The following is a 24,884-nucleotide window of genomic DNA, read 5'->3' on the forward strand; positions in this document are numbered from 1 at the left end:
CGGCCTCCCAAAGTGCTGGGATTATAGGCGTGAGCCACCACTCCCGGCCCTATACTCACTTTTTATAAAACTGGCCTCATATTATTCCATTGTATAGTGGATACACTCTAATTTCTTTACAAATTCTTTACACTATTTTTTTGATGTTTTATTGAAAAAACTTGAGCAGAGAACTGAGATTATGAAGGTGGACTGAGGGATGAATCTGGCAATAGAGCATAAAATGGATTAAAGAGGAGAGAATGGAAAAGGAAATGATTGATGAGAGACCCTTGAAATAATCCAGCTGAGATTAGGCCAGTTAGTGGCCATGGGTTTTCCCCTCACTCTTATGCATCCAACATATGCTTTCGTCCGTCTTGAAGCCCCGACATTTCTAGAAAACACAGTTGTCTTTCTCCTCTCTACCTTAGCTCATCTCAGTCCTTCTGAATTTCATCTTTGCTTGTTGAAATCCTACCTCTCCTTCAATATCCAGAACAAACCCCACACCCTGCCATGATTGGTCCTGGCTGGAAATTGTCCCTCCTCCCTTTCTTCCTTCCTTTGTGCATGTTTCTTCCAAAGGCAGTACAGGGCAGTGGTGAAGAGCAACGACTTTGGACCCACCAATTTGCTATCTCTGTGACCTTGGGCACCTTACTCAGTGCCAGTTCTCAGTGCCTCAGTGTCCTCACCTGTCAGAGGGGGAGGAGTGCATACAGCGTTGTTAGGAGGAGCGAATCCGTTAAAGTTTGTAAGAATAGTGCCTGATAGCATCTGATCAGAGCTGAATAAATGTTAGCAATTGTTTTGATTCACCGCAGAGGGCGGTCTACGAGAGCGCGGAGCCCCACTCGGCCAGCGGGGCCTGGCGGGGGACCTGTCGCCCTGAAAGCTCCAGGGTAGGGCCAGCGCCCGTCAGGAGGCGCATCCGTTCGGGAGGCGCAGGTTGCAGTCTGCAGCCCGCGGCGCCACGCCCAGGCGGGCGGAGCGCGGTTCCCGGAGTCTCGAGCCCGCGGTCATGTGACACAGTGAAGATGGCGTCGCCCAGCTGCCTGTGGCTCTTGGCTGTCGCTCTCCTGCCATGGACCTGCGCTGCCCGGGCGTTGCATCATCTGGACCCGCCGGCGCCGCTGCCGTTGGTGATCTGGCATGGGATGGGTGAGTGAGTGAGAAGTTGAAAAGGGTTTGGCGATTCTCTCTCCTTCTAGCCTCGGTTCGCATCTGCAAAATGCGGGTGTAGAGGGCGAGGACCTGGTCCCACAGCTCGCGGCTGCCTCGACATTTTAGGATTTGAAAGATTTGAAGGATTTGAAGGATCTGCATTGGAACGAGAGAAGGGGAAGGAGCTCTCCTTTGATGAGCTCAAAGAGAGCCGCGCACGGTGTTGAGGTTTTACATGCTGTCCTTGATTAATCCTTACAGTAGTGGCGTCAGGATGCGGCATCTCGCACTTGATCAGGCTAGGTGAGCCGCGGCTGGCTACATGACTGGCGCATCTACCCTTTTATTTATTCCTTCACACATTGAACAGAGATTTGTTAGGCACCTACAGTCATTTACAAATTGAGTAACCCTTATCTGAAATGCTTGGGACTGAGAAGTATTTCGGATTTTTAAAAAATGTTTGCATATATACAACAAGATATCTTGGGGGTTGGACCCAGGAAATTCATTTATTTTTCGTATACACCTTATACACATACCTGGAAGGTAATTTTTTTTGTTTTTTTGTTTTTTTTCCCTGAGACAGAGTCTCGCTCTGTCGCCCGGGCTGAAGTGCAGTGGCCGGTTCTCAGCTCACTGCAAGCTCCGCCTCCCGGGTTTATGCCATTCTCCTGCCTCAGCCTCCCGAGTAGCTGGGACTACAGGCGCCTGCCACCTCGCCCAGCTAGTTTTTTGTATTTTTTTTTTAGTAGAGACGGGGTTTCACTGTGTTAGGCAGGATGGTCTCTATCTCCGGACCTCCTGATCCGCCCATCTTGGCCTCCCAAAGTGCTGGGATTACAGGCTTGAGCCACCGCGCCCGGCCTGCTGGAAGTGAATTTTATGCAATATTTTAAATAATTTTGTGCAACCTGTCACATGAGGTCAGGCGTGGAAATTTCCAATTGTGGCATTATGTCTGCTCTGAAAAGCTTTCAGATTTTGGATTTCGCATTTTCAGATTAGGATGCTCAACCTATATTAATTTAACACAGTTATTGAGCACCTACTAGGTGCTGAGGATACAGTAGGGAACTAAACAGGCTAAATTCTTTGTTCTTTTGGAACCGACTCTCCAGTAGGAGGAGCAGATTATAAAGAAATTAATAAGTAAAACAACATATCAAATGGTGGTAAGTGCAATGGAGAAAAGTATACTAGGCTGTACGATAAAGATGAGGTGGGGGCTTGCACTTTTAATAAAGCAAAGTTGGGAAAGAATTCATTAAAAAAGTGACATCTGAATGCAAAACAGGTGGATGAGGACAGTTGCCATTTGGCTATCTGGTAGAAGGAACAGTAAATGGGAAAGCACTGATGCGGAAGTATGTCTGGTATATTCAACAGACAGCATTCAGGTCAGTGTGGCTGGAAATGAGTGAGCAAGGGGAAGAAGTTAGGAGTTTAGTTTGGAAGGGAGGGGCAGTTACAGAAGTTATTGGGCCTAGTAAGACTAATGCAGGGACTTTGGCTAGAGTGTCATGGGGAACTTTGTGACCACATGAGTGACATGATCTGACACATTTTTAAAGAATCACTTTAGTTGCTGTATTGAGAATAGATTGTAGGGGTTCATGGATAGTCACAGGGAGACAGGTTAGGAAACTATTGCAATAATTTAAACAAGAGATGATGATGGCTTGAAACTGTAGAGTAACAATAGAGGTGTTGAGAAGTGGTCAAAGTTTGGATAGATTTTGAAGGTGGATTGCTAACAGATCAGACTTGGAATAAGAGAGAAAGAAAGGAGCCAAAGATGACTCCACAGGTTTTGGCCTGGACAATTGGAAGGGTGAAGTTTTCATTTTACCAAGATGGGGAAGCCTGTAGGACAAGCTGACTTAGGGTGGGGGAAAGACCAAGAGTCTGCTTTTGGGCTTACTGAACTCGAAATCCTCATGAGACATCCAGGAAATGTTGTAGAGGCATGGAGCATGGAGTCTAGGATAGAGATACGGGCTGGAGATTTAAGTAGGGAGTCTTCGGCATACAGCTAGTAGTTAAAGGCCTGGTGAGATCACCTAGGAAATGAGTATACACAGAGGACTGAGCCCTGAGGTACTCCATTCCCTTTGGAGGTGGAGGAAATGAGGAGAAACTAGCAAAGGAGACTGTATCCGAACAACCAGTGAAGTGGAGGGGTCAGGAAAGCTCAGTGTCCTCGACACCAAGTGAAGAAAGTGTTTCAGGAGGAAGGGCATGATCAACTGCATCAAATGTTGATAGGTCCTGAGTAACTGTATCAAATGTTAATGGGTCAAGGAAGATAAAGGCTGACAACTGATAATTGGATTTAGCAATATAAAGATGACTAATCTTGACAAAAGCAGTTTTGGGAGAGTGGTGACGGTGAGAGCTTCATTGGGATGGGTTACAGAAAAATATTCGGAGTAATTAGAGTCAGCAAATACAGACAAACACTTTCAAGGTTCTGCACCAGACCCTGGGGCTACTACTGTGGGGTCACAAGAGGACACAAGTTAGGAGCTTTGTGTTTTCCCAGAGCTCACAGTTAGTCAGTTGCAGGGGAGGCAGAGGCAGTTAAGTAACCTACAATTACAGCTCAGTGTGGAGAACGTTGTTTTCAGAGAAGTAAAAGGAATAGACAATTCTCTAGGCAATTGCCTTTTCTTCTTCTAAAATTGGTGCTTAAGCTTTCTTGCAGGTTGAAAATGGAATGAGTAAGTTCGAAATGGGAAATGATCTCACTCCACTTCTCCTACTCAGTAGCCAGTTTGCTTCCTGTTCCTAGTTCTGGTTCCTTGAAATAGAAGAAACAAGTCTGGGATTAGGACAAGATAAAGAGGCTCCTGAAGTGCAAATTTAAGGAGGCACTCACTCTCAAATTCAGGGTCAGCACTTACATAAACCTGAGAATGAGTGCCTCCTTAAATTTTGTGCCCTAGAGCAGGGGTCCCCAACTCCCTGGGTTGGGTCTGTGACCTGTTAGGCACTAGGCCACACAGCAGGAGGTGAGTGAGCCTGGAGCCTTACGGCCATGAGCTCTACCTCCTCTCAGGTCAGCAGTGGCATTAGATTCTCATAGGAGCTCAAATCCTGTTGTGAACTGCGCATGTGAGGGATCTGGGTTGCGTGCTCCTTATCAGAAAATAACGAATGCCTGATGATCTGAGGTGGAACAGTTTTGAAAAATTGTCTTCCACGAAACTGGTCCCTGGTGCCAAAAAGATTGAGGACCGCTGTCCTAGATGCTTCATTTGCCTCACCCTAGTCCTGGCCCTGAAGACAAAACTTTGCATCTCTTCACCCCAAATATCCTGTGTGATAGGGGAAGGGAATGTGTACCTGTGCTTATTTTTCATTTGTAAATATGGTGTCTTAATTATCCTATATGGGCTTTTTTGGTTTTTTGAGACAGGGTCTCATTTTGTTGCCCAAACTGGTCTCAAACTCCTGGCCTCAAGCAACCCTCCTGCCTCGTCTTACCAAAGCGCTGGGATGATAGGTATGAGCCACCATGCTTGGCCTATATGGAATTTTTTTTTTTTTTTTTTTTTTTTTGAGATGGAGCCTTGCTCTGTTGCCCAGGCTGAAGTGCAGTGGCATGATCTTGGCTCACTGAAACCTCCACCCTTCAGGTTCAAGCGATTCTTCTGCCTCAGCCCCCCAAGTTGCTGGGACTACAGACACGCGCCTCCACACCCAGCTAATTTTTGTATTTTTAGTAGAGATGGGGTTTCACCATGTTGCCCAGGCTGGTCTCGAGCTCCTGACCTCGTGATCCACCCACCTCGGCCTCCCAAAGTGCTGGGATTACAGACATGAGCCACGACACCCAGCTCCTGTATGGACTTTTGAAGCTTGTTATTACTTGATGAACAGGAGCTAAGCAAAAAATGTTCTTTCTTCTATTTTTTAAAATTGAGGTAAAAATTCATATAAATTTAACCATTTTAAATTGTGCAATTCAGTGGCATTTAGTGTATTTGCTATGTTGTGCAACTAACACTTCTCTCTTTTTCAACGCCCCAGGAAAACACACATAGCCATTAAGCAATCACTCCCTGTTCTCCCCTCCTACTACTTCTTGATAATCTCCAACTTAGTTTTCTGTATATCAGTGGATCTGCCTATTCTTTTTGATCATATAAAAGGGATCATGCATTCTGTGACCTTTTGAGTCTGGCTTGTTTCACTTAATGTAATGTTTTTGAGGTTCATTCAAGTTGTAGCATGTGTCAGCACTTTCTTCCTTTTTATAACTGAGTAATATTCCATTGTGTGAATATACCACATTTTGTTCAGTCATTCATTCATGGCCTTCTGGATGGTTTCTCCCTTTTGACTATTACAAATATTGCTGCTGTTAACATCTATATGCAAGCTTCTGTGTAGACGTGTGTTTTTATTTCTTTTGGGTGTATAACTAGGAGTTGAATTGCTGAGTCATTTAGTAATTGTATGTTTAACTTTTTGAGAAACCACCAAACTGTTTTTCACAGTGGCTGCTTATTACATTCCCACCAGCAATGTCCAAGGGATCCCGTTTTTCTACATCCTTGACAATACTTGTTGGTTTCTATTAAAAAGTATTATTAAAGACATCCTAGTCTGTGCGAAATGGTATCTCATTGTGGTTTTGCTTTGCATTTCACATGCTTTTCACATGCTAGTTGTTAGACATTTGTATATCTTCTTTGGAAAAATATCTGTTTAATTCCTTTTCCTGTTTTTAAATTAGGTTGTCCTTGAGTTGTAAGTGAGTTATAAATTCCTAGTATATTCTGGATATTAAGCCCTTATTGGATAAATGTTTTGCAAATATTTTCTTCCATTCTGTACATTGTTTTCACGTTCTTGATAATGCTCTTTGAGACCTCAAAGTTTTTAAACAATAAATAATGTTTTGACTTATGAGTTTCCTTCATTATTTTTTGTTGGCTAGGAGACAGCTGTTGCAATCCCTTAAGCATGGGTGCTATTAAAAAAATGGTTGAGAAGAAAATACCTGGAATTTACGTCTTATCTTTAGAGATTGGGAAGACCTTGATGGAGGTAAGGCGCTTCACAGCTGTTCCTTTGAGGAGTTGCTGGCTGCTTTCATAGCATATACTGTTGAAATGCTTTGCCTTGTGTTTTTAGCAGCAAATCATACAATGATACTTTCACCCTTGAGTGGCTCATGTGAGGATACCAACCTAAACGAGTTTACCTCTTAGAGAAGATGTCAGTGGTTGTTTTCAGTCCCATCCTGTCACTTCTCTCTGGCTTCTTTTTTAGGACGTGGAAAACAGCTTCTTCTTGAATGTCAATTCCCAAGTAACAACAGTGTGTCAGACACTTGCTAAGGATCCTAAACTGCAGCAAGGCTACAACGCTATGGGATTCTCCCAGGGAGGCCAATTTCTGTAAGTTCCTTTTTGTTACATTGTACCACTTATATGGAATTGATTTCTTTTTTTCTTTCATTCGGATAAATCCACTCCTTCACAATTCAAGATTGTCACCTATCTTGGAAGGGAAATTTCCTAAAATGTTCCCATGTACGAAGCTTTATGGAACTTAATTTCTTTTCTTTTCTTTTTTGAGACGGAGTTTTGCTCTTGTTGCCCAGGCCGGAGTGCAGTGGTGTGATCTTGGTTCACTGCAACCTCCACATCCTAGGTTCAAGCGATTCTCCTGCCTCAGCCTCCCGAGTAGCTGGGACTACAGGTGCTCACCACCATACCTAGCTAATTTTTTGTATTTTTAGTTGAGATGGGGTTTCACCATGTTGTCTGGGCTGGTCTTGAACTCCTGGCCTCAAGTAATCCACTCACCTTGGCCTCCCAAAGTGCTGGAATTACAGGTGTGAGCCACCGTGACCTTGGCCTCCCAAAGTGCTGGAATTACAGGTGTGAGCCACCGTGACCTTGGCCTCCCAAAGTGCTGGAATTACAGGTGTGAGCCACCGTGCCCAGCCAGAGCTTAATTTATTTTCTGTGAAAGTTGAAAGAAAGATTTGCATTCACCCATATTAGAGGAAAATGCTGAAACTCTGTGGGTTTGGGGAACCACAGAGGATGACCAGCTTAGTCTGTGATGCTGATTGTGGATGATACATTTCCATCTGACAGTTGGAGCTAAAACTCTCTTTTGTTCCATAGGAGGGCAGTGGCTCAGAGATGCCCTTCACCTCCCATGATCAATCTGATCTCAGTTGGGGGACAACATCAAGGTAACTTTACCTCTTTGCTTTGTTTTTTCTCTGTTCTAACCCACATGACCATGTGATTTTTAAAAAATCTAGGAACTGTATTTGCACAAGACATCAGCCATCCTTGCAAAATCCTATTTCTCTAGCTTTTAACAAACTAGCCAGCATTGCTGGAGACATAGGAAGAGACTTAGGATTCCAGAGGCCTGCATCACTAGGTTGACATCTACTTCTCTCCAATTTTGTTGACACGATTGCATGGAAGTGAGATGGTTATAGCCACGTGGCAGGCGGTGGTTGAGGAGTTAGGAAAATCGAGTGACCTTTCCTGTTCTCTGACTTGGTGATATCCTCTTGAATTTAGGCTTAGGCAAAGAATAGTGTGTAAGCTCTTTTGTCTTTAAATTTAAACCCTTTGAGAAATAGCAGCTTTTCTGTTTAGACAGAATTCCATACTTTTGGGGAAGGATGTGTCTTTAGAATGGAATTTCATCTCTGTTGCGATGGGTATAGCTATTAGCTGGTATAATGTGGGAGCAGAATAATTCTCCATATAATCAGGAAACCTGGACTCACCCAATTAACTATTAGTAGTCATAGGCAAGTAATTTGGTATCTTAGGTTCCACTCACAGAGGAAACCAAAATATGGTCCTGCCTGTCTTATAGGAATTTTTCAGAGGATAAAGTGAAATAATAGGTAGGAAAACACTTTTTAAAAGTATAAGGATTATACAAACACAAGTTGGTAAAACCAGCTTTATTATTCATTCAACAAATATTTATTGAAAACCTACTATATGCCAGGAACAAGACAGACAAGGTCCTTGCGTTCATGAAATATATATATACACACACACACACGCATGTGCGCATATATACACATACATACATAGACATATGCACATATATACACACATACATAGATGTATGTATGCATATACATGCACTTATATACACACATATATATACACACATATGTATGTACACGATAAAATAGAGGATAGCCGGGCACGAGGTGGTGTATACCTGTAGTCACTGCTACTTGGGAGGTTGAGGCTGGAGGATCATTTGAAGCCAGGAGTTTGAGGCACTGTGGCATGCTATAATTGTGCCTGTGAATAGCCATTGCACTTTAGTCTGGGCAACATAGCAAGACCCAATATCTTGGAAAAAAACAAGAACAACAGGATACTGTGTGAAGGACACACTAGTGGTTGTAGTGCTTAAAGGAGTGGGCTCTGGGGCCAAACTGCCTGTGTCTGATCCTTATCCCTTATTGTCTAACCTTGGACAAGGTATTTAACCTCTCAGATTTACAGTTTTCTATCTGTGATATGGGGAAAATAATGATATCTACTCCACAGGGTGGTTTTGAGGATTACATTAATTATTGCCAATATTTTGCTCAGAACTATTCGTGGTACTCAAAACAGTGTTATTGATGAGGATGCTAAGGATGAAGTATAACTGGGGGAGGGGAAGGAAATGAGGATGGGTACTATTTGAGGTAAGCTGGTCAGATATGACTTGCCTAGGACCAAGACCTGAGAGCTGAAAATGAGTCCAGCCATGTGATGCAGCACATCCTCCAGCGATGAGCAGGTACAAAGATCCTTAGGCGGGAAGGAGTGTAAGCAGCACCGGGAGGAAGCTGGTGATGGTATTCGTTCTCTGCACTTTATTTTCATGAGGAACAAGTGAATGAGATCAGAGTTTGGTCCTGTTCGTTTTGTTTCTCACAGCGCCTTGTGCATAATGGGTATTGGATACATGATTACTGAAGGAATGAATATTTGTCATCTACCTCTGTAGGTGTTTTTGGACTCCCTCGATGCCCAGGAGAGAGCTCTCACATCTGTGACTTTATCAGAAAAACACTGAATGCTGGGGCGTACTCCAAAGTTGTTCAGGAACGGTATGTATGGTTAGCTGAAAAGATTACACACCGGTCACTGTGTGAAAATACTATGCTGACTTTCATGCTCACAGTGATTCCAGCAGTAGTTCCTTATGACATTCAAATGAGATCTTTTTTTTTTTTGAAACAGAGTTTCGCTCTTTTTGCCCAGGCTGGAGTGCAGTGGCGTGATCTTGGCTCACTGCAGCCTCCACCTCCCAGGTTCAAGCAAGTCTCCTGCCTCAGCCTCCAAGTAGCTGGGATTACAGGCATGTGCCACCACGCCCGGCTAATTTTGTATTTTCAGAAGAGACAGGGTTTCTCCATGTTGGTCAGGCTGGTCTCCAACTCCTGACCTAAGGTGATCCACCCGCCTTGGCCTCCCAAAGTGCTGGGATTACAGGCGTGAGCCACAGTGCCCGGACTTCAAATGAGATCTTTTTGTACCATCTGCTCAATTTCATTGTAAACCTAAACTTGCTCCAAAAAGTGTATTAATTAAAAAACAAAGAAAGACAAACAAGGGCATTTTTCTATGTAAGAACAATATAATTATAACAGAATAAATTTCCATCTTTAAAAAACAAACAGAAAGTCTTTTTTTTTTTTTTTTTTTGAGACGGAGTCTGGCTCTGTCACCCAGGCTGGAGTGCAGTGGCCGGATCTCTGCTCACCGCAAGCTCCTCCTCCCGGGTTTACGCCATTCTCCTGCCTCAGCCTCCGGAGTAGCTGGGACTACAGGCGCCCGCCACCTCGCCCGGCTAGTTTTTTGTACTTTTTAGTAGAGACGGGGTTTCACCGTGTTAGCCAGGATGGTCTCGATCTCCTGACCTCATGATCCGCCCGTCTCGGCCTCCCAAAGTGCTGGGATTACAGGCTTGAGCCACCGCGCCCGGCCACAGAAAGTCTTTAGAAAGTACTAAGCTCAAGGAATTATTGTTGGTATTTAGAGGATAGATTCTTTATGTTGGTAGCTACTCCCTACATCACTGTCCCTGACTACTCAAATGTATTTGGGAATTTAGCATGGCCAGCCTGGCACGATGGCTCACACTTGTAACCCCAACTCTTTGAGAGGCCAGGGCAGGAGGATTGCTTGAAGCCAGAAGTTCAAGACCAGTCTGAGCAACATAGTGAGACCCCTGTCTCTATTAAAATCTATTTAAAAAAAAAAAAAAAAGATGCAGAATTACTTTTGTAGTGTGTGCTTGTTCATTTGTTTCCAAACTTAATGTATATCAGAACCACAGGGAAATTCATTAAAAATGGATTCCCAGGCTCTATCCTTAGAAGTTGTAGGCCTCCCGGGCGCGGTCGCTTAGGCCTGTAATCCCAGCACTTTGGGAGGCTGAGATGGGCGGATCACGAGGTCAGGAGATCGAGACCATCCTGCCTAACACGGTGAAACCCCGTCTCTACTAAAAAATACAAAAAACTAGCCGGGCGAGGTGGCGGCCGCCTGTAGTCCCAGCTACTCGGGAGGCTGAGGCAGGAGAATGGCGTAAACCTGGGAGGCGGAGCTTGCAGTGATCTGAGATCCGGCCACCGCACTCCAGCCTGGGCAACAGAGTGAGACTCTGTCTCAAAAAAAAAAAAAAAAAAAAAAAAAGAAGTTGTAGGCTGGGCACGGTGGCTCACACCTGTAATCCCAGCACTTTGGGAGGCAGAGGTGGGTGGATGATGAGGTCAGGAGTTTGAGACCAGCCTGACCAACATGGTGAAACCCTGTCTCTACTAAAAATACAAAAATTAGCTGAGCACGGTGGTGCCTGTAATCTCAGCTACTCAAGAGGCTGAGGCAGGAGAATCGCTTAAAAAACCCAGGAGGCGGAGCTTGCAGTGAGCCGAGATTGCGCATTGCACTCTAGCCTGGGCGACAGAGGGAGACTCTGTCTCAAAAAAAAAAAAAAAAAAAACAGAAGTTGCGATGGTAGGTCTGATGTTCTCTAGATGATAGCTGGAGTTTGGGATCAACTAATTATCCGGTGGGTTTTCCAAGTGTCTCATTCTTGTCAAATAACAACTTTTTATTACAGTATATTCTTGAAGCCATTTTCCAAGATACAGCCTTGTGACTGACTCATGTTGGAACAACCTACAGCTAGCTGTCTTTTCTCTTCCCACTCATTGGCTACACAAATAGCCACAAAGCTGTTTTGGGTCAACAGTACCACCTGATGGTTTTTATAGAAAACTAAGATACTCTGTACCTCTGTCTCCTTTTTTTACCCTCATGCTACACCAGGCTCTCCCCTTTGCCTGGTTTGATTGGCTGTGGCTAATCACGACTTAATTATTTATATTCTACATATTCTTTGCTCTCATGGATTTGCATGGTATTTAGACTTCATTCTTTCTCCTTTACTCTTGATTCTCACTCTTGCCCAGTTGCCTCCAAAAAGCCTATACTTTTCTTTCTTTGTGTGAACCAAAACAACTCTTGGCAATCAGAATTCTGTTAGTGATGCTAAGTGAGCAGTCCATCAGGGGGTGACAAGTGACATGTAAATACTGATTAAGGTGGGGTGCGGTGGCTCATGCCTGTTATTCCAGCACTTTGGGAGGCCTTGGTAGGCAGATCACTTGAGGCCTGGAGTTCGAGACCAGCCTGGCCAACATGGCAAAACTCCATCTCTACTAAAAATACAAAAATTAGCCAGGTGTGGTGGCGCACACCTGTAGTCTCAGCTACTCCGGAGGCTGAGGCTAGAGAATCGCTTGCACCCAGGAGGCGGAAGTTGCAGTGAGCTGAGATCGCGCCACTGCACCCCAGACTAGGTGACAGAGTGAGACTCTATCTCAAAAAATAAAAATAAAAGATACTGATTAAAAGCAGTAGATTGATGTATTTATCTTCCCTTCCTCCTTAAATTTTAATGAAGTGGTAGCAGAAGAATAAAAAGTGATAAACCCACAAGAGCAGAGAGAACAGGGAGAAAGGAGGTAAGAGACCATAAAAAATGCCAACATGTTTTTGAAAGCAAGCAAGCAGATGAATGAGTGTGAGAACTGTTTTAGCAGAGCAGATGGTGAAGGCTTAAAGTAACAAGGAGAAATCATTTTGTCTTTGTGATGCTGTCCTAGGTTGCCCCTGGTATTAGGGAAGATTAATTCTGGTTGCAAGAAGGAAACCATATCAAGCCAAAGTAAATTTTAAAAGAAAGTAATACTCTGTTGGTGCCTAAGGCCTCACAGGGCCTGGAATCAAGAATTGGGAGCCATGAGGAGCCAGGGTATTCTCTCTCCATTGCCATTGTTGCTTCTCTCTCTGTGTCGCTGCTGCTTCTCTCCATGCAGACCAGCTTCCCCTGCCACCCACATGATGGAAGGTGGCCTCGCACAGCTTCCAAATGTTTAATCTTCTGTTAGGAGATTGTCTCAGTCTGAGGCTAGAATCTCTCTGTCCTGATTCAGATTCTTCGGGAAGGGACCATGCCCCGGCTCAGGTCAGGTGTCCACCTCTGCTGTCATTAACTGTGGCCAGAGAAGTGGAACCATGCATACTCCCCATACCCACCTCCCTGTAAACCAGTAGGCGGGGCAGGAAGAGTGCAAGAGTGGGACTTAGACAGAGACCCCAAAAGAGGTCTTCCACATTCTTCAGATAACTTAACCTTAGCAAAGCAAACGTGATATCCTAATCCACACAGTAACTGGTGAGGAAGCCCCCGGTTTGGCATGATGAGGGCAACGAGGAATGGTGTAACAGTTCTCGCTCTCCTTCCTGGATGTAAAATCTACCCTCTAGTTCCCTTTTGCCTTCGCAGGTGCTGTCAGCCCTTCCTAGCCTTCTCCTTCCTCCAGTTTGCTCTCTGCCATCCCCCGCCCCATGCTGTACCCTCCCACCCCTACACTCCCTGCCACAATGAATACTTCAGTGTTGCCCTGGCCTTGGCCTTGGCCTCCATCTTCCCCTGTTCCAGCTCAGGGGAAGCTAGAGCTTTACATATCCTGTTTAATTTTCATAGCAACTTGCCCTCCCCAGGTCTGCTCTGGGCCCTGCTCCCAGTTTGCACCCCACCTGCAGTGGATCTCAGAGTGCTTGTCCCCAGTTGTCCCGTTTTCCCCATGTCTTTGTCCTCAGCTGGTGAACTTGCAACTTTGTTTTCTGGAAATATTGAGGCATCTACTCAGGCTGTCTCAGAGACTTTTCAGCCATTCAGAAAAGTTAGAGAGTAATGTACCAAACTACAGGCATACCTCAGAGATACTGAGGATTCGGTTCTAGACCACCACGATAAAGCAAATACTACAATACAGCAAGTCACACAAATTTATTGGTTTCCCAGTGCATGTAAAAGCTATGTTTACACTATACTGAAGTCTGTTAAGTGTGCAGTAGCATTATGCCTAAAAAAAGTACATGCCTTAATTAGAAAATACTTTAATGCTAAAAAATGCTAATGATCATTTGAGTCTTCAGCAAGTGATCTTTTTGCTGGTGGAGGGTCTTGCCTGGATGTTGATGGCTGCTGACTGATCAGGGTGATGGTTGCTGAAGGTGGGGGTGGCTGTGCTAATTTCTTAAAGTGAGACAATAATGAACTTTGTATCAATTTGACTCTTCCTTTCATGAAAGATTTCTTTGTAACCTACGATGCTATTTGGTAGCATTTTGGCCACAGTAGAACATCTTTCAGAACTGGAGTCAGTCCTTAAACCCTGCCACTGCTTTTATGTAAGCTTATGTAATATTTATTCTAAATCCTTTGTTGTCATTTCATCAGTGTTCATAGCATCTTCACCAGGAATAGATTCCATCTCAAGAAGCCACTTTTTTGCTCATCCGTAAGAAGCAATTCCTTATCTGTTGTATTAGATTGCAGCAAATTCAGTCACATCGTCAGGTTCCACTTCTAATTCTGGTTCTCTTGCTATTTCCACATCTGCAGTTACTTCCGTCATTGAAGTCTTGAATCCCTCAACCACTCATGAGGGTTGGAATCAACTTTTAAACTCCTGTTACTATTGATATTTTGACCTCTTCCTGTGAATCATGAATTTTTGTTTGTTTTTGAGACAGAGTCTCACTCTGTCACCCAAGTTGGAGTGCAGTGGTGCCATTACAGCTCACTGCAACCTAGCCTCAACCTCCCAGGCTCAAGAGATCCTCACACCTCAGCCTCCTGAGCATCTGGGACTACAGGTGTGTGCCACTACACTCCACTAATTTTTAAATTTTTTTGTAGAGATGGGATCTCGTTTATGTTGCCCAGGCTAGTCTCAAACTCCTGGGCTCCACTGATGTTCCCTTCTCACCCGCCCAAAGTGAATGGTACCCAGCCCGTTAATGTTCTTAATGGCATCTAGAATGATACATCATTTCCATCAGGTCTTCCATTTACTTTGCTCAGATGCATCAAAGGAATCACTGTCTATGCAGCTACAACCTTGTAAATGTATTTCTTAAATAATAAGACTTGAAAGTTGAAATTACTGCTTGATCCATGGGCTGTAGAATGGATGTGCTATGGCAGGCATGAAGACACATTAATCTCTTTGTACATCTCCATCAGAGCTCTTGGGTGACCAGGTGCTTTTTAATGAGCTGTAATATTTGTTTGTTTTTTAAGTTTATTTTTAAACTTTTTTTAATTAAAAAAAAAAGTTTTTGAGACAGGATTGTGCTCTGTTGCCCAGACTAGAGTGCAGTGGTGTGATCACAGCTCACTGCAGCCTTCACCTTCTGGACTCGAGCCATCATACCGCTTCAGCCTCCTGAATAGCTAGGACTACAGGCATGCACCACCATGCTCGGCTAATTTTAGAAAGAATTTTCTTTTGTAGAGGTGGGGTCTTGCTATGTTGCCCAAGCTAGTCTTGAACTCCTGGCCTCAAACAGTCCTCCTACCTTGGCCTCCCAAAGTGCTGGCATTACAGGTGTGAGCCACCATGCCCAGCTGCGTGGTAATGTTTTGAAAGGAATCTTTTTTTCTGAGCAATAGGTCTCAACAGTGGGCTTAAAATAGTCAGCAAACCACACTGTAAACAGATCTGCTGTCATCCAGGCTTTGTGTTCCATTTATAGAGCACAGGCATAGTCATTTAGCATAGTTCTTAAGGGCCCTAGGATTTAAAAACCAAGCATTGGCTTCAACTTAAAGTCATCAGCTCCATTCGGCACTCACAAGAGAGTCAGCCGGTCCTTTGACGTTTTGAAGCCAGGCATTGACTTCTCTATAGCTGTGAAAGTCCTAGATGGCATCTTCTTCCAATATAAGACTGGTTCATCTACACTGAAAATTCGTTGTTCATGGTCGCCACCTTCATTAAGTATCTCAGCTAGATCTCCTGGATAACTTACTGCAGCTTCTACGTCAGCACTTGCTGCCCCATCTTGCACTCTCACATTATGGAGATGGTTTCTTTCCTTGAACCTTATAAACCAACCTCTGCTAGCGTCACACTTTTTTTTTCTGCAGCTTCCTCACCTCTCTCAGCCTTCATTGAATTGAAGAGAGTTAGGTCGTTGCTCTGGATTAGGCTTTGGCTTAAGGGAATGTTGTGGCTGGTTTGATCTGCTATCTAGACCACTCACATTTTCTCTGTATCCACAATAAGACTGTTTTGCTTCCTTATTATCTGTGTGTTCACTGAAGTAACACTTCTAATTTTCCTCAAGAACTTTTTTTTTTTTGCATTCTATAAATGTTCAGAGTTCTAAACCTTTAAAAGGTTTCAAATACATGTATAAACACATTCTAGAATGTCACTCTGACTGTTGCTTCCTTTAACTTCAGTCTCATCTGCTCCTCTGACGTAGCTGGCTCCGTTGGGCTGTACGCCACCCTGCTCCACTGAGTGGGGTTTTCAGGACCACTGCCTCTGGGCAGCTCTTCCGCTCTGGCCGGGGAGCTTATGTTGTAGAAATTTGTATTTCTCTCCCTGCCAACCCGGGATAGAGTTTGTTCGAATTTCCCCATGTGAGGCCTTGTGGTAACAGTGCCCGTTTTGAGGAGGCTGGAAGGGAAGGGAAAGTGGAGAGAGATTGGAAAGAAAGTATAAAGAGTCCCCTTTGCTCCAGTTCCCAACAAGTTCCTCATCTCTGTCTGAAACCACCTCAGCCTGGACCTTATTGTCTATATCACTATCAGGCTTTTGGTCAAAGCCATTCGACAAGTCTCTAGAAAGTTCCAAGCTTTCAAACATTTTCCTGTCTTCTTCTGAGGCCTCCAAACTGTGCCAAGCTCTGCCTGTTACCCAGTTCCAAAGTCGCTTCCACATTTTTGGGTAACTTTTCAGTAGCACCCCACTCTGCTGGTACTTATTTACTATATTAGTCTGTTTTCACGCTATTGATAAAGACACACCCGAGACTGGGCAAATAGAGGTTTATAGTGGACTTACAGTTCCATGTGGCTGGGGAAGCCTCACAATCATGGTGGAAGGTGAAAGGCACATCTCACATGACGGCAGACAAAAGAAGAGAGCTTGGGCAGGGAAACTCCCCTCTTAATTTTATTTTTTATTTTTTTGAGATGGAATCTCGCTCTGTCTCCCAGGCTGGAGTGCAATGGCGTGATCTTGGCTCACTGCAACCTCTGCTTCCCAGGTTCAAGCGATTCTCCCTCCCTCACCCTCCCCAGTAGCTGGGATTACAGGCACATGGCACCATGCCTGGCTAATTTTTGTATTTTTAGTAGAGGCAGGGTTTCCTCATGTTGGCCAGGTTGGTCTCAAACTCCTGACCTCAGGTGATCTGCCCTCCTTGGCCTCTCAGAGTGCTGAGATTATAGGCATGAGCCACGGAACCCAGCCCAGCTCCCCTCTTTGAAACCATCAGATCTCATGAGACTTATTCTCTATCAAGAAAACAGCACGGGAAAGACCCACCCCTATAATTCAGTCACCTCCCATGACATATGGGAATTGTGGGAGTTACAATTCAAGGTGAGATTTGGGTGAGGACACAGCCAAACTATATCAGCATGATAAGTACGACAAACCCCAGTGTCACAGGGGAAGCAAATATTGATGAGTCCTTTGCCTGAATCTTTTATACTTTCTGTACTATGCTGAATAGTCCTTGTCTCAACAAGGCATCTTGTTGACAGACTGTTTTATAGGTGCAAGTCCTGTCTTCTTTATTAAAGGGTAAGTCCTGGGATTTGAGGACTTTGGCCTTTTGTTTTTGTTTTTTGAGACTCTGTCGCCCAGGCTGAAGTGCAGTGACGCGATCTCGGCTCACTGCAACCTCTGCCGCCAGGGTTCAAGCAATTCTCTGACCTCAGCCTCCTGAGTAGCTGGGATTATAGGCGCCTGCCACCGCGCCCAGCTAATTTTTGTAGTTTAGTATAGACGGGGTTTCACCATCTTGGCCAGGCTGGTCTTGAACTCCTGACCTCGTGATCCACCTGCCTCAGCCTCCCAAAGTGCTGGGATTACAGGCATGAGCCACCATTCCCGGCCGGCCTTTTGTCCTTTTAAAGTCTCTTGGTGGCCTTTGCACTGAGCATGCCCGAGGCATACTGACTGACCTGCAGCTTGATCACCTCATTCTTTTTTCTTCCTACAGCCTCGTGCAAGCCGAATACTGGCATGACCCCATAAAAGAGGATGTATATCGCAACCACAGCATCTTCTTGGCAGATATAAATCAGGAGCGGGTAAGCACCCAAACCGTGTTCCCATAGATGTGCGTTCTTTTTCCTGTTTAGGTCCTTATAAACAAATCAGTGGTGACTGTTTACCCAAACTGTCCTGGGCAGATCCTAGGAAACAGAAGTTCTGTTTTTTTGGGAGGCAGTGCCTTTGAGATTCAGTTCCTTTTAGCGAGGTTGAAATTCAATTGCCTTTCTTCCCGTAAGTTCTTTCCCTCTCCCAGTGTTGAAACACACAGGATAAGCTCAGTAGGTTGCTGACTGGGCTAGGTGGAAATTCACAGCTGCTGTCTTAATGAGGGAAGCTTTCCTGATGGATCAGTTTGGGGGTGGATTTTTCTCTAGAGATTTACCTAGACGAGAGATACAGTAGGCACTGAGTATGTCCCAGACACAAACATGGTTTGGTAGGTTCTGGTAAACTAGATGGCTCAGTTTATATTAGACTCATCTGGAGAGTCTTTTGGTTTTTTGTTTTTAAACAGAAAGTTTGAAGGGAAAAACAAACCAAACAAAAAACAACACAGAACCACCCAGAATTTGCAGTTTCTTATTTTGTCTTGGCTTTCTCTGACTAGAAGCCTCTCACCTATGTGATGGACACCTATGGAGTGTGGTGTAAATTCATAGTTGTACCTGTATGCCATGGCCGGTGGCATGTCAGTCAGATAGGAAGGCCAGGTGCGGTGTCTTACGCCTGTAATCCTAGCATTTTGGGAGGCCGAGGTGGGCAGATCACTTGAGGTCAGGAGTTTGAGACCAGCCTGGCCAGCACATGAAACCCCACCTCTACTAAAAATACAAAATTAGCTGGACGTAGTGGCGGCCACCTGTAATCCCAGCTACTCGGGAGGCTGAGGCAGGAGAATTGCTTGAACCCGGTAGGCAGAGGTTGCAGTGAGCTGAGATGGTGCCACTGCACTCTGGCCTGGGCGACAGAGTGAGACTCCATCTCAAAAAAAAAAAAAAAAAAAAGGGCTGTATAAGCAATCCCATGACTGGGTATATACCCGAAGGAAAACAAATTGTCCTACCAAGAAAACACTTGCACTCATGTTTATTGCAGCACTGTTCACCATAGCAAAGACATGAAACCAACCTAGGTGCCCATCAGCGGTGGACTGGATAAAGAAAATGTGGTACATATACACCATGGAATATTGCACAGTCATAAAAGAGAATGAAATCCTGTTCTTTGCAGCAACGTGGATGCAGCTGGAGGCCATTATCCTAAGCAAATGAACACAGAAACAGAAGACCAAATATCACATGCTCTCACTTATTATTGGGAGCTAAACATTGGGTACACGTGGATATAAAGATGGGAGCAATAGACACTGGAGACTCCAAAAGCTGGGAGGGAGGGGCTAGGGCTGAAAAACTTCCTGTTGGGCACTGTGTTCACTATTTGGGTGAAAGGATCAACAGAACTCCAAACCTCAGCATCACACAATATACCCTTGTAACAAAACTGCACATGTACCCCCCTGAACCTAAAATAACATAAAGGTTTTTTTTTGTTTTGTGTTTTAGAGAAAAAAAAAAGCTGTACAGGTATATCCTGGGCAGGAAGCTGGGAAACAGCCCCTATCCATGGGGAAGAAACATGGTGCCACAGGGTCAGGGAGACCAGAGAACTGGAAGGCTTTACTCCCCCTGCTGGTATCTGATGGTAATGACCTTAGGTGTTGCTGGCCTTTGTTTCAGGGTATCAATGAGTCCTACAAGAAAAATCTGATGGCCCTGAAGAAGTTTGTGATGGTGAAATTCCTCAATGATTCCATTGTGGACCCTGTAGATTCAGAGGTGAGACACTACTTAAGCCACATGCCAGGAGAGTAAATGTCATTAAAATAGGGCTGTCAGCCGGGCATAGTGGCTCATGCCTGTAATCCCAGCACTCTGGGAGGCCAAGGCAGGCAGATCACCTGAGGTCAGGAGTTCAAGATCAGCCTGGCCAACTTGGTGAAACCCCATCGCTACTCAAAATACAAAAAGAAATTAACTAGGCGTGGTGGCAGCCACCTGTAATCCCCGCTGCTTAGGAAGCTGAGGCAGGAGAATCGCTTGAACCCAGGAGGCAGAGCTTGCAGTGAGCCAAGATCGTGCCACTGCACTCCAGCCTGGTTGACAGAGTAAGACTCTGTCTCAAAAAGAAAATAAAATGAAATTGAAGTGAAATGAAATGAAAAACTCCAGCTGCCTGCTGGGGAAAAAAACCTGCAGTCCCTTCCACCAACTTTTGTATAGAACAGTTCTTCACCTGAGGTCCATAAACGGGACACTGAAGATTGTAATCTACCCCCCAACCCCAAAATTCTATGCAAAATTATGTAATTGCATTCTCTGGGGAAGGGTCTATAATTTTAATCCATTTTCCAGAGACCAGAGACCCAAAAAGGGTTCAGAATCAGCAGCCCAAAATATATCAGTTCCTAAGCTTGGCCTCCAAGGTCTGCCTTGATCTGGCTTCACCCTGGTTTCCAGCCTGATCTTCCTTGTCTGCACGCTTCATACACTCTTGATCAAGCCATATTGTACTACTTTTGCTTTTTCTCTTGTATGCAAACTTTGTTCATGTTTTTCTGTCGCTAGAAAGTACTTCCTTGGCTTCTCCACCTGACAGTTCCTATTCGTCTGTCAAGGCCAGGATGCCATCCCCCTTCCAAGCAGAATGTGATCCCTTTTGTAGATCATCAGCCTGTGTTAGGACACTCCTCACATTATGTCACACCACTAGGGATTGGCCGATTGTGGCCCATAGGCCCAGTCCATCCGGCTACCTGTTTTGGTGTTACCCACACGTGAAGAATGGTTTTTACATTTTGTAATGGTTGGGGGAAAGAATTTGACATATAAAGATTATGTAAAATTTATTTAGACATATAAAGTATTTTGACATATAAAGATTATGTAAAATTTAAATTCAGTGTCCTCATTGGAACAGTTTTACTTTTTACATACTGTCTGTGGCTGCTTTTGTTACAGTGGCAGCAGTGAGTAGTTGCAACCATATGGCCCTTAAAGCCTAAAATATTTTGTATCTGGCCTTTACAAAAACATTTGCTGACCTCTGTGCTCAACAGTGAATTGTTTCTGTGCCTTGCAAGACTGGGAGGTTTTTGGAAACAGATAATAGATTCATCCTTGAATGTCTAGAGCTCAGCCCAGGAATTTTTCACATTTATTGCTTAATAAATGTAGGAAGCAGAAATTCTGGGGAAGTGGAAAGCAGCCCCTCAGAAAGATTAACTCATCCCTCGGGCTCCACCCTTAAGAAGAGATGACTCAGACGCACCCTATCCATTTTTCCTTCTTGCTACAGCTTTATGATGTTCACTTTGTTGGCAGTTTTAGCTTCTAAGCAGTCTCAAATTAGTTTGGCAGTATGTGCTATGTGTCATATCTGACCTTATTTCTTTTGCTTCTTCTACAGTGGTTTGGATTTTACAGAAGTGGCCAAGCCAAGGAAACCATTCCCTTACAGGAGACCTCCCTGTACACACAGGTAACTGGCAGGGAATCTATCTTGGGAGGTTGTGCTGTCTTTTTCAGCTCCCAGTTCTTGAAGCTGCTGGGTTCTTTGGTGCTGGAGCCCTGCCCTGTACACCTCAGAGCACTAGATACTCCTGAAACAGCTGACTTATGTCCAATATGGGTGAAGCTTGTTAGGCTCTTGATTATTACTCTAGCTTATCCGGCACTGCGTTACAGAAATTCACTACATCCTGAACCTTATGGTTTCCAAGGAAGAACAAGAGAAACCTCATGTCTGATTCCCTTTTTTTGATAAAAAGGTTTTAAAACTAGCTGCCTTTGCTGAGGTGCGTCTGCTACAAATCCAGGACACCTCCAGGCATGATGAGGGGCATTCTTTTTTTTTTTTTTTGAGATGGAGTCTCGCTCTGTCTCCCAGGCTGGAGTGCAGTGGAGCAATCTTTGCTCACTGCAACCTCTGCCTCCTGGGTTCAAGCAATTCTCCTGCCTCAGCCCCCTTAGTAGCTGGGATTACAGGCACACGCCACCATGCCTAGTATTTTCTTTTTTTAGTAGAGACAGGGTTTCACCATGTTGGCCAGGCTGGTCTTGAACTCCTTACCTCAGGTGATCCACCTGCCTCAACCTCCAAGAGTGTTGGGATTACAGGCGTGAGCCACCATGCCCAGCCCTAAGGATTTTATATTGGAGACAGACTCTCCAAAATGCATAAGTACTACATCTGAACCAGTCACCTTCTACTAGAATTCCTCCATGTTATTTCAGAGGTCATTTGTCTCCTCTTGGCTTTTCTTTTGCATTGGGTGCCTCATCTTGAGTGGTGAGGTAAAAAGGGAAGCTAGAGTCTGATTTAAAAAAAAAAAAAGGCTTGAGAAATTACAGCTAAGAACTTCCCTATTGTGAAACTCAAAATAATGGTGGCCACGGCAGAAGCACCATTCTGGCACTGCCGTGACTGCTTATCTTCCCAACCAGGGGTTGTTCTCCAGCAGCTAGGCTATGGGTAGTGACATTTTCAACTCCAGAATATGGAAGTGTCCAGGGTTTGTTACCTAAGGCTTGCATATGGTTTTTTTGTTTTGTTTTTTGAGACGAAGTTTTGCTGTTGTTGCCCAGGCTGTAGTGCAATGGCGTGATCTCAGCTCACTGCAACCTCCACCTCCCGGGTTCAAGCAAATTCTCCTGTCTCAGCCTCCCAAGTAGCTGGGATTACAGGTGCCCACCACCATGCCCAGCTAATTTTTGTATTTTTATTAGAGATGAGGTTTTATCATATTGGTCAGGCTGGTCTTGAACTCCTGACCGCAAGTGATCCGCCTGCCTTGGCCACCCAAAGTGCTGGGATTACAGGCGTGAGCCACCGCGCCTGGCCTGGGTTGGATGTTTTTTAAGTTACCTAGCTAATGTTCTCCTGTCTTTGGCTCAGTCCCACTTACTTATGGCATGCTGAGGCAGTGTTGTCCATGGCTTGCCCACCTATAGGTAGTCCTCTGACTCTGACTCTGAGAAGCTTTTCAAAAAGCAGAATCTAGAACTCTATATAGTGCAATCTCAATCACATATACATTTTTAATATTAGAAAAAACTGGCCGGGTGTGGTGGCTCACGCCTGTAATCCCAGCACTTTGGGAGGCCGAGGCGGGTTGATCACCTGAGGTCAGGAGATCGAGACCATCCTAACACGGTGAAACCCCATCTCTACTAAAAATACAAGAAATTACCTGGGCGTGGTGGCACATGCCTGTAATTCCAGCTACTCGCGAGGTGGAGGCAGGAGAATCGCTTGAACCCGGGAAGTGGAGGTTGCAGTGAGCCAAGATCGTGCCACTGCACTCCAGCCTGGGTGACAGAGCAAGACTCCATCTCAAAAAAAAAAAAAAAAAGAAAAAAAAACTAGGAGATATTCTTTTTGGCATTTTTGAAAATATACCTCAATTTTTATTTTGACAATATATCTCGAGTTAACATATTTACCATTTTACTCCAAAACTTCATTAAGCTTTTTGATTAATTATGGCTTTCCCTCTGCAGGACCGCCTGGGGCTAAAAGAAATGGACAATGCAGGACAGCTAGTGTTTCTGGCTACAGAAGGGGACCATCTTCAGTTGTCTGAAGAATGGTTTTATGCCCACATTATACCATTCCTTGGATGAAACCCGTACAGTTCACAATAGAGCTCAGGGGGCCCCTAACTCTTCCAAACCACATGGGAGACAGTTTCCTTCATGCCAAGCCTGAGCTCAGATCCAGCTTGCAACTAATCCTTCTATCCTTATCTAACATGCCCTACTTGGAAAGATCTAAGATCTGAAGCTTATCCTTTGCCATCTTCTGTTACCATATGGTGTTGAATGCAAGTTTAATTACCATGGCGATTGTTTTATAAACTTTTGATGTGGTCAAGCTCAGTTTTAGAAAGGGAGTCTATTGCAGATCAGTGCCAGAACTGTGCCCAGGCCCAAAGGAGACAACTAATTAAAGCAATGAGATAGATTCTGAGGGCAAACGTTTTTCCAAGATCTTGCCGGATTTCAAGCAAAGAGGTACCCAGGCCTGAGGTACTCACATAAATGCTTTGTTTTGCTGGTGATTTAACCAGTGCTTGGAAAAATCTTGCTTGGCTATTTCTGCATTTCTTAAGGCTGCCTTCCTCTCTGAATACGTTGCCCTCTGTGCTACCATCTTATTATTAGACAAATCCCACTGGCCTAGTCTTGCTTCTGTTGCACCCACTTTGTCTCCTCAGGTAGTGATGAATTAGTTGCTCTGTCACAAAAGGAGGGAAGTAGCATCCAATTAAGTTGCTTAAGAGAGGAAATGTACATCTTATATAACTTAGGGAGTGAAGAAAATGTAGGCACGAAAGTGAAAAGTGAGGCAGCTAGTTCTTCCTATTCCATTCTTGACCAACCTTCCCTTTCTTAATATGACTAGTGGTCTTGATGCTAGAGTCAACTTACTCTGTTGCTGGCTTTAGCAGAGAACAGGAGGAACCATATGGAAAGATCAGGCTTTCTGACTTCTATCCCTAAAACATATTTACCAGCATACTCCAAACTGTTTCTGATGGGTTCTGTGAGAAAAGGATTGTTTGCTCAAAAAGCTTGGAAAATACTACACACTCCCTTTCTCCTTCTGGAGATCAACCCACATTAGAGGGTCTGAGGACTCTGAGAATTCATGTTACAGTAAACAAAACTAACAATCTCCCATTTCCTACACTACTTGAGCATGGAAATCATAGTCCCCACTCTGAAAACTTAACGCTTTTTGGAAGACATTTCTGTAGAATGTCAGTTTGGAGAAATGATGAGCTACGCCTTGATGAAAGAACCGTGTTGGTGCTGCTAAGTTTACCCATTATGGTTTTTCCTTTCTCTCTCTCAAGCCTTATTCTTCAACTAAAAGATGAGGATTAAGAGCAAGAAGTGAGGGGGATGTGAAAATAATTTTATGAGGTTGTCTAAAATAAAGAGTAGTTTCTTATGCTTGGTGTTTTCAGTATTTTTTACATTCCTGTACAGCAAGTATCACAGGTAAA

The 24,884-nt window shown here is 44.3% G+C and overlaps 1 protein-coding gene across 1 annotated transcript; it reads left to right on the forward strand.

Moving 5' to 3' along the window:
* Nucleotides 1–997: 997 nt before the first annotated feature.
* PPT1 (palmitoyl-protein thioesterase 1) lies at nt 998–24,829 on the forward strand. The gene is made up of 9 exons (XM_007979281.3): nt 998–1,143; nt 6,095–6,204; nt 6,430–6,557; nt 7,296–7,366; nt 9,160–9,262; nt 17,760–17,850; nt 19,552–19,650; nt 21,281–21,352; nt 23,374–24,829. Exons 1-9 carry the CDS (start codon nt 1,020–1,022, stop codon nt 23,494–23,496), a joined length of 921 nt encoding a protein of 306 aa, XP_007977472.1. The 5' UTR covers nt 998–1,019; the 3' UTR covers nt 23,497–24,829.
* Nucleotides 24,830–24,884: the final 55 nt, after the last annotated feature.

This window comes from Chlorocebus sabaeus, chromosome 20, assembly GCF_047675955.1.
Source record: "Chlorocebus sabaeus isolate Y175 chromosome 20, mChlSab1.0.hap1, whole genome shotgun sequence".
NCBI lineage: Eukaryota > Metazoa > Chordata > Mammalia > Primates > Cercopithecidae > Chlorocebus > Chlorocebus sabaeus.

Coding starts and splice junctions, on each gene's coding strand:
- PPT1 (XM_007979281.3), top strand. CDS start 1,020: ATGGCGTCGCCCAGCTGCCTGTGGCTCTTGGCTGTCGCTCTCCTGCCA. Junction 7,367..9,159: donor AGTTGGGGGACAACATCAAG/GTAACTTTACCT, acceptor CTACCTCTGTAG/GTGTTTTTGGACTCCCTCGA. Junction 19,651..21,280: donor TGGACCCTGTAGATTCAGAG/GTGAGACACTAC, acceptor CTTCTTCTACAG/TGGTTTGGATTTTACAGAAG.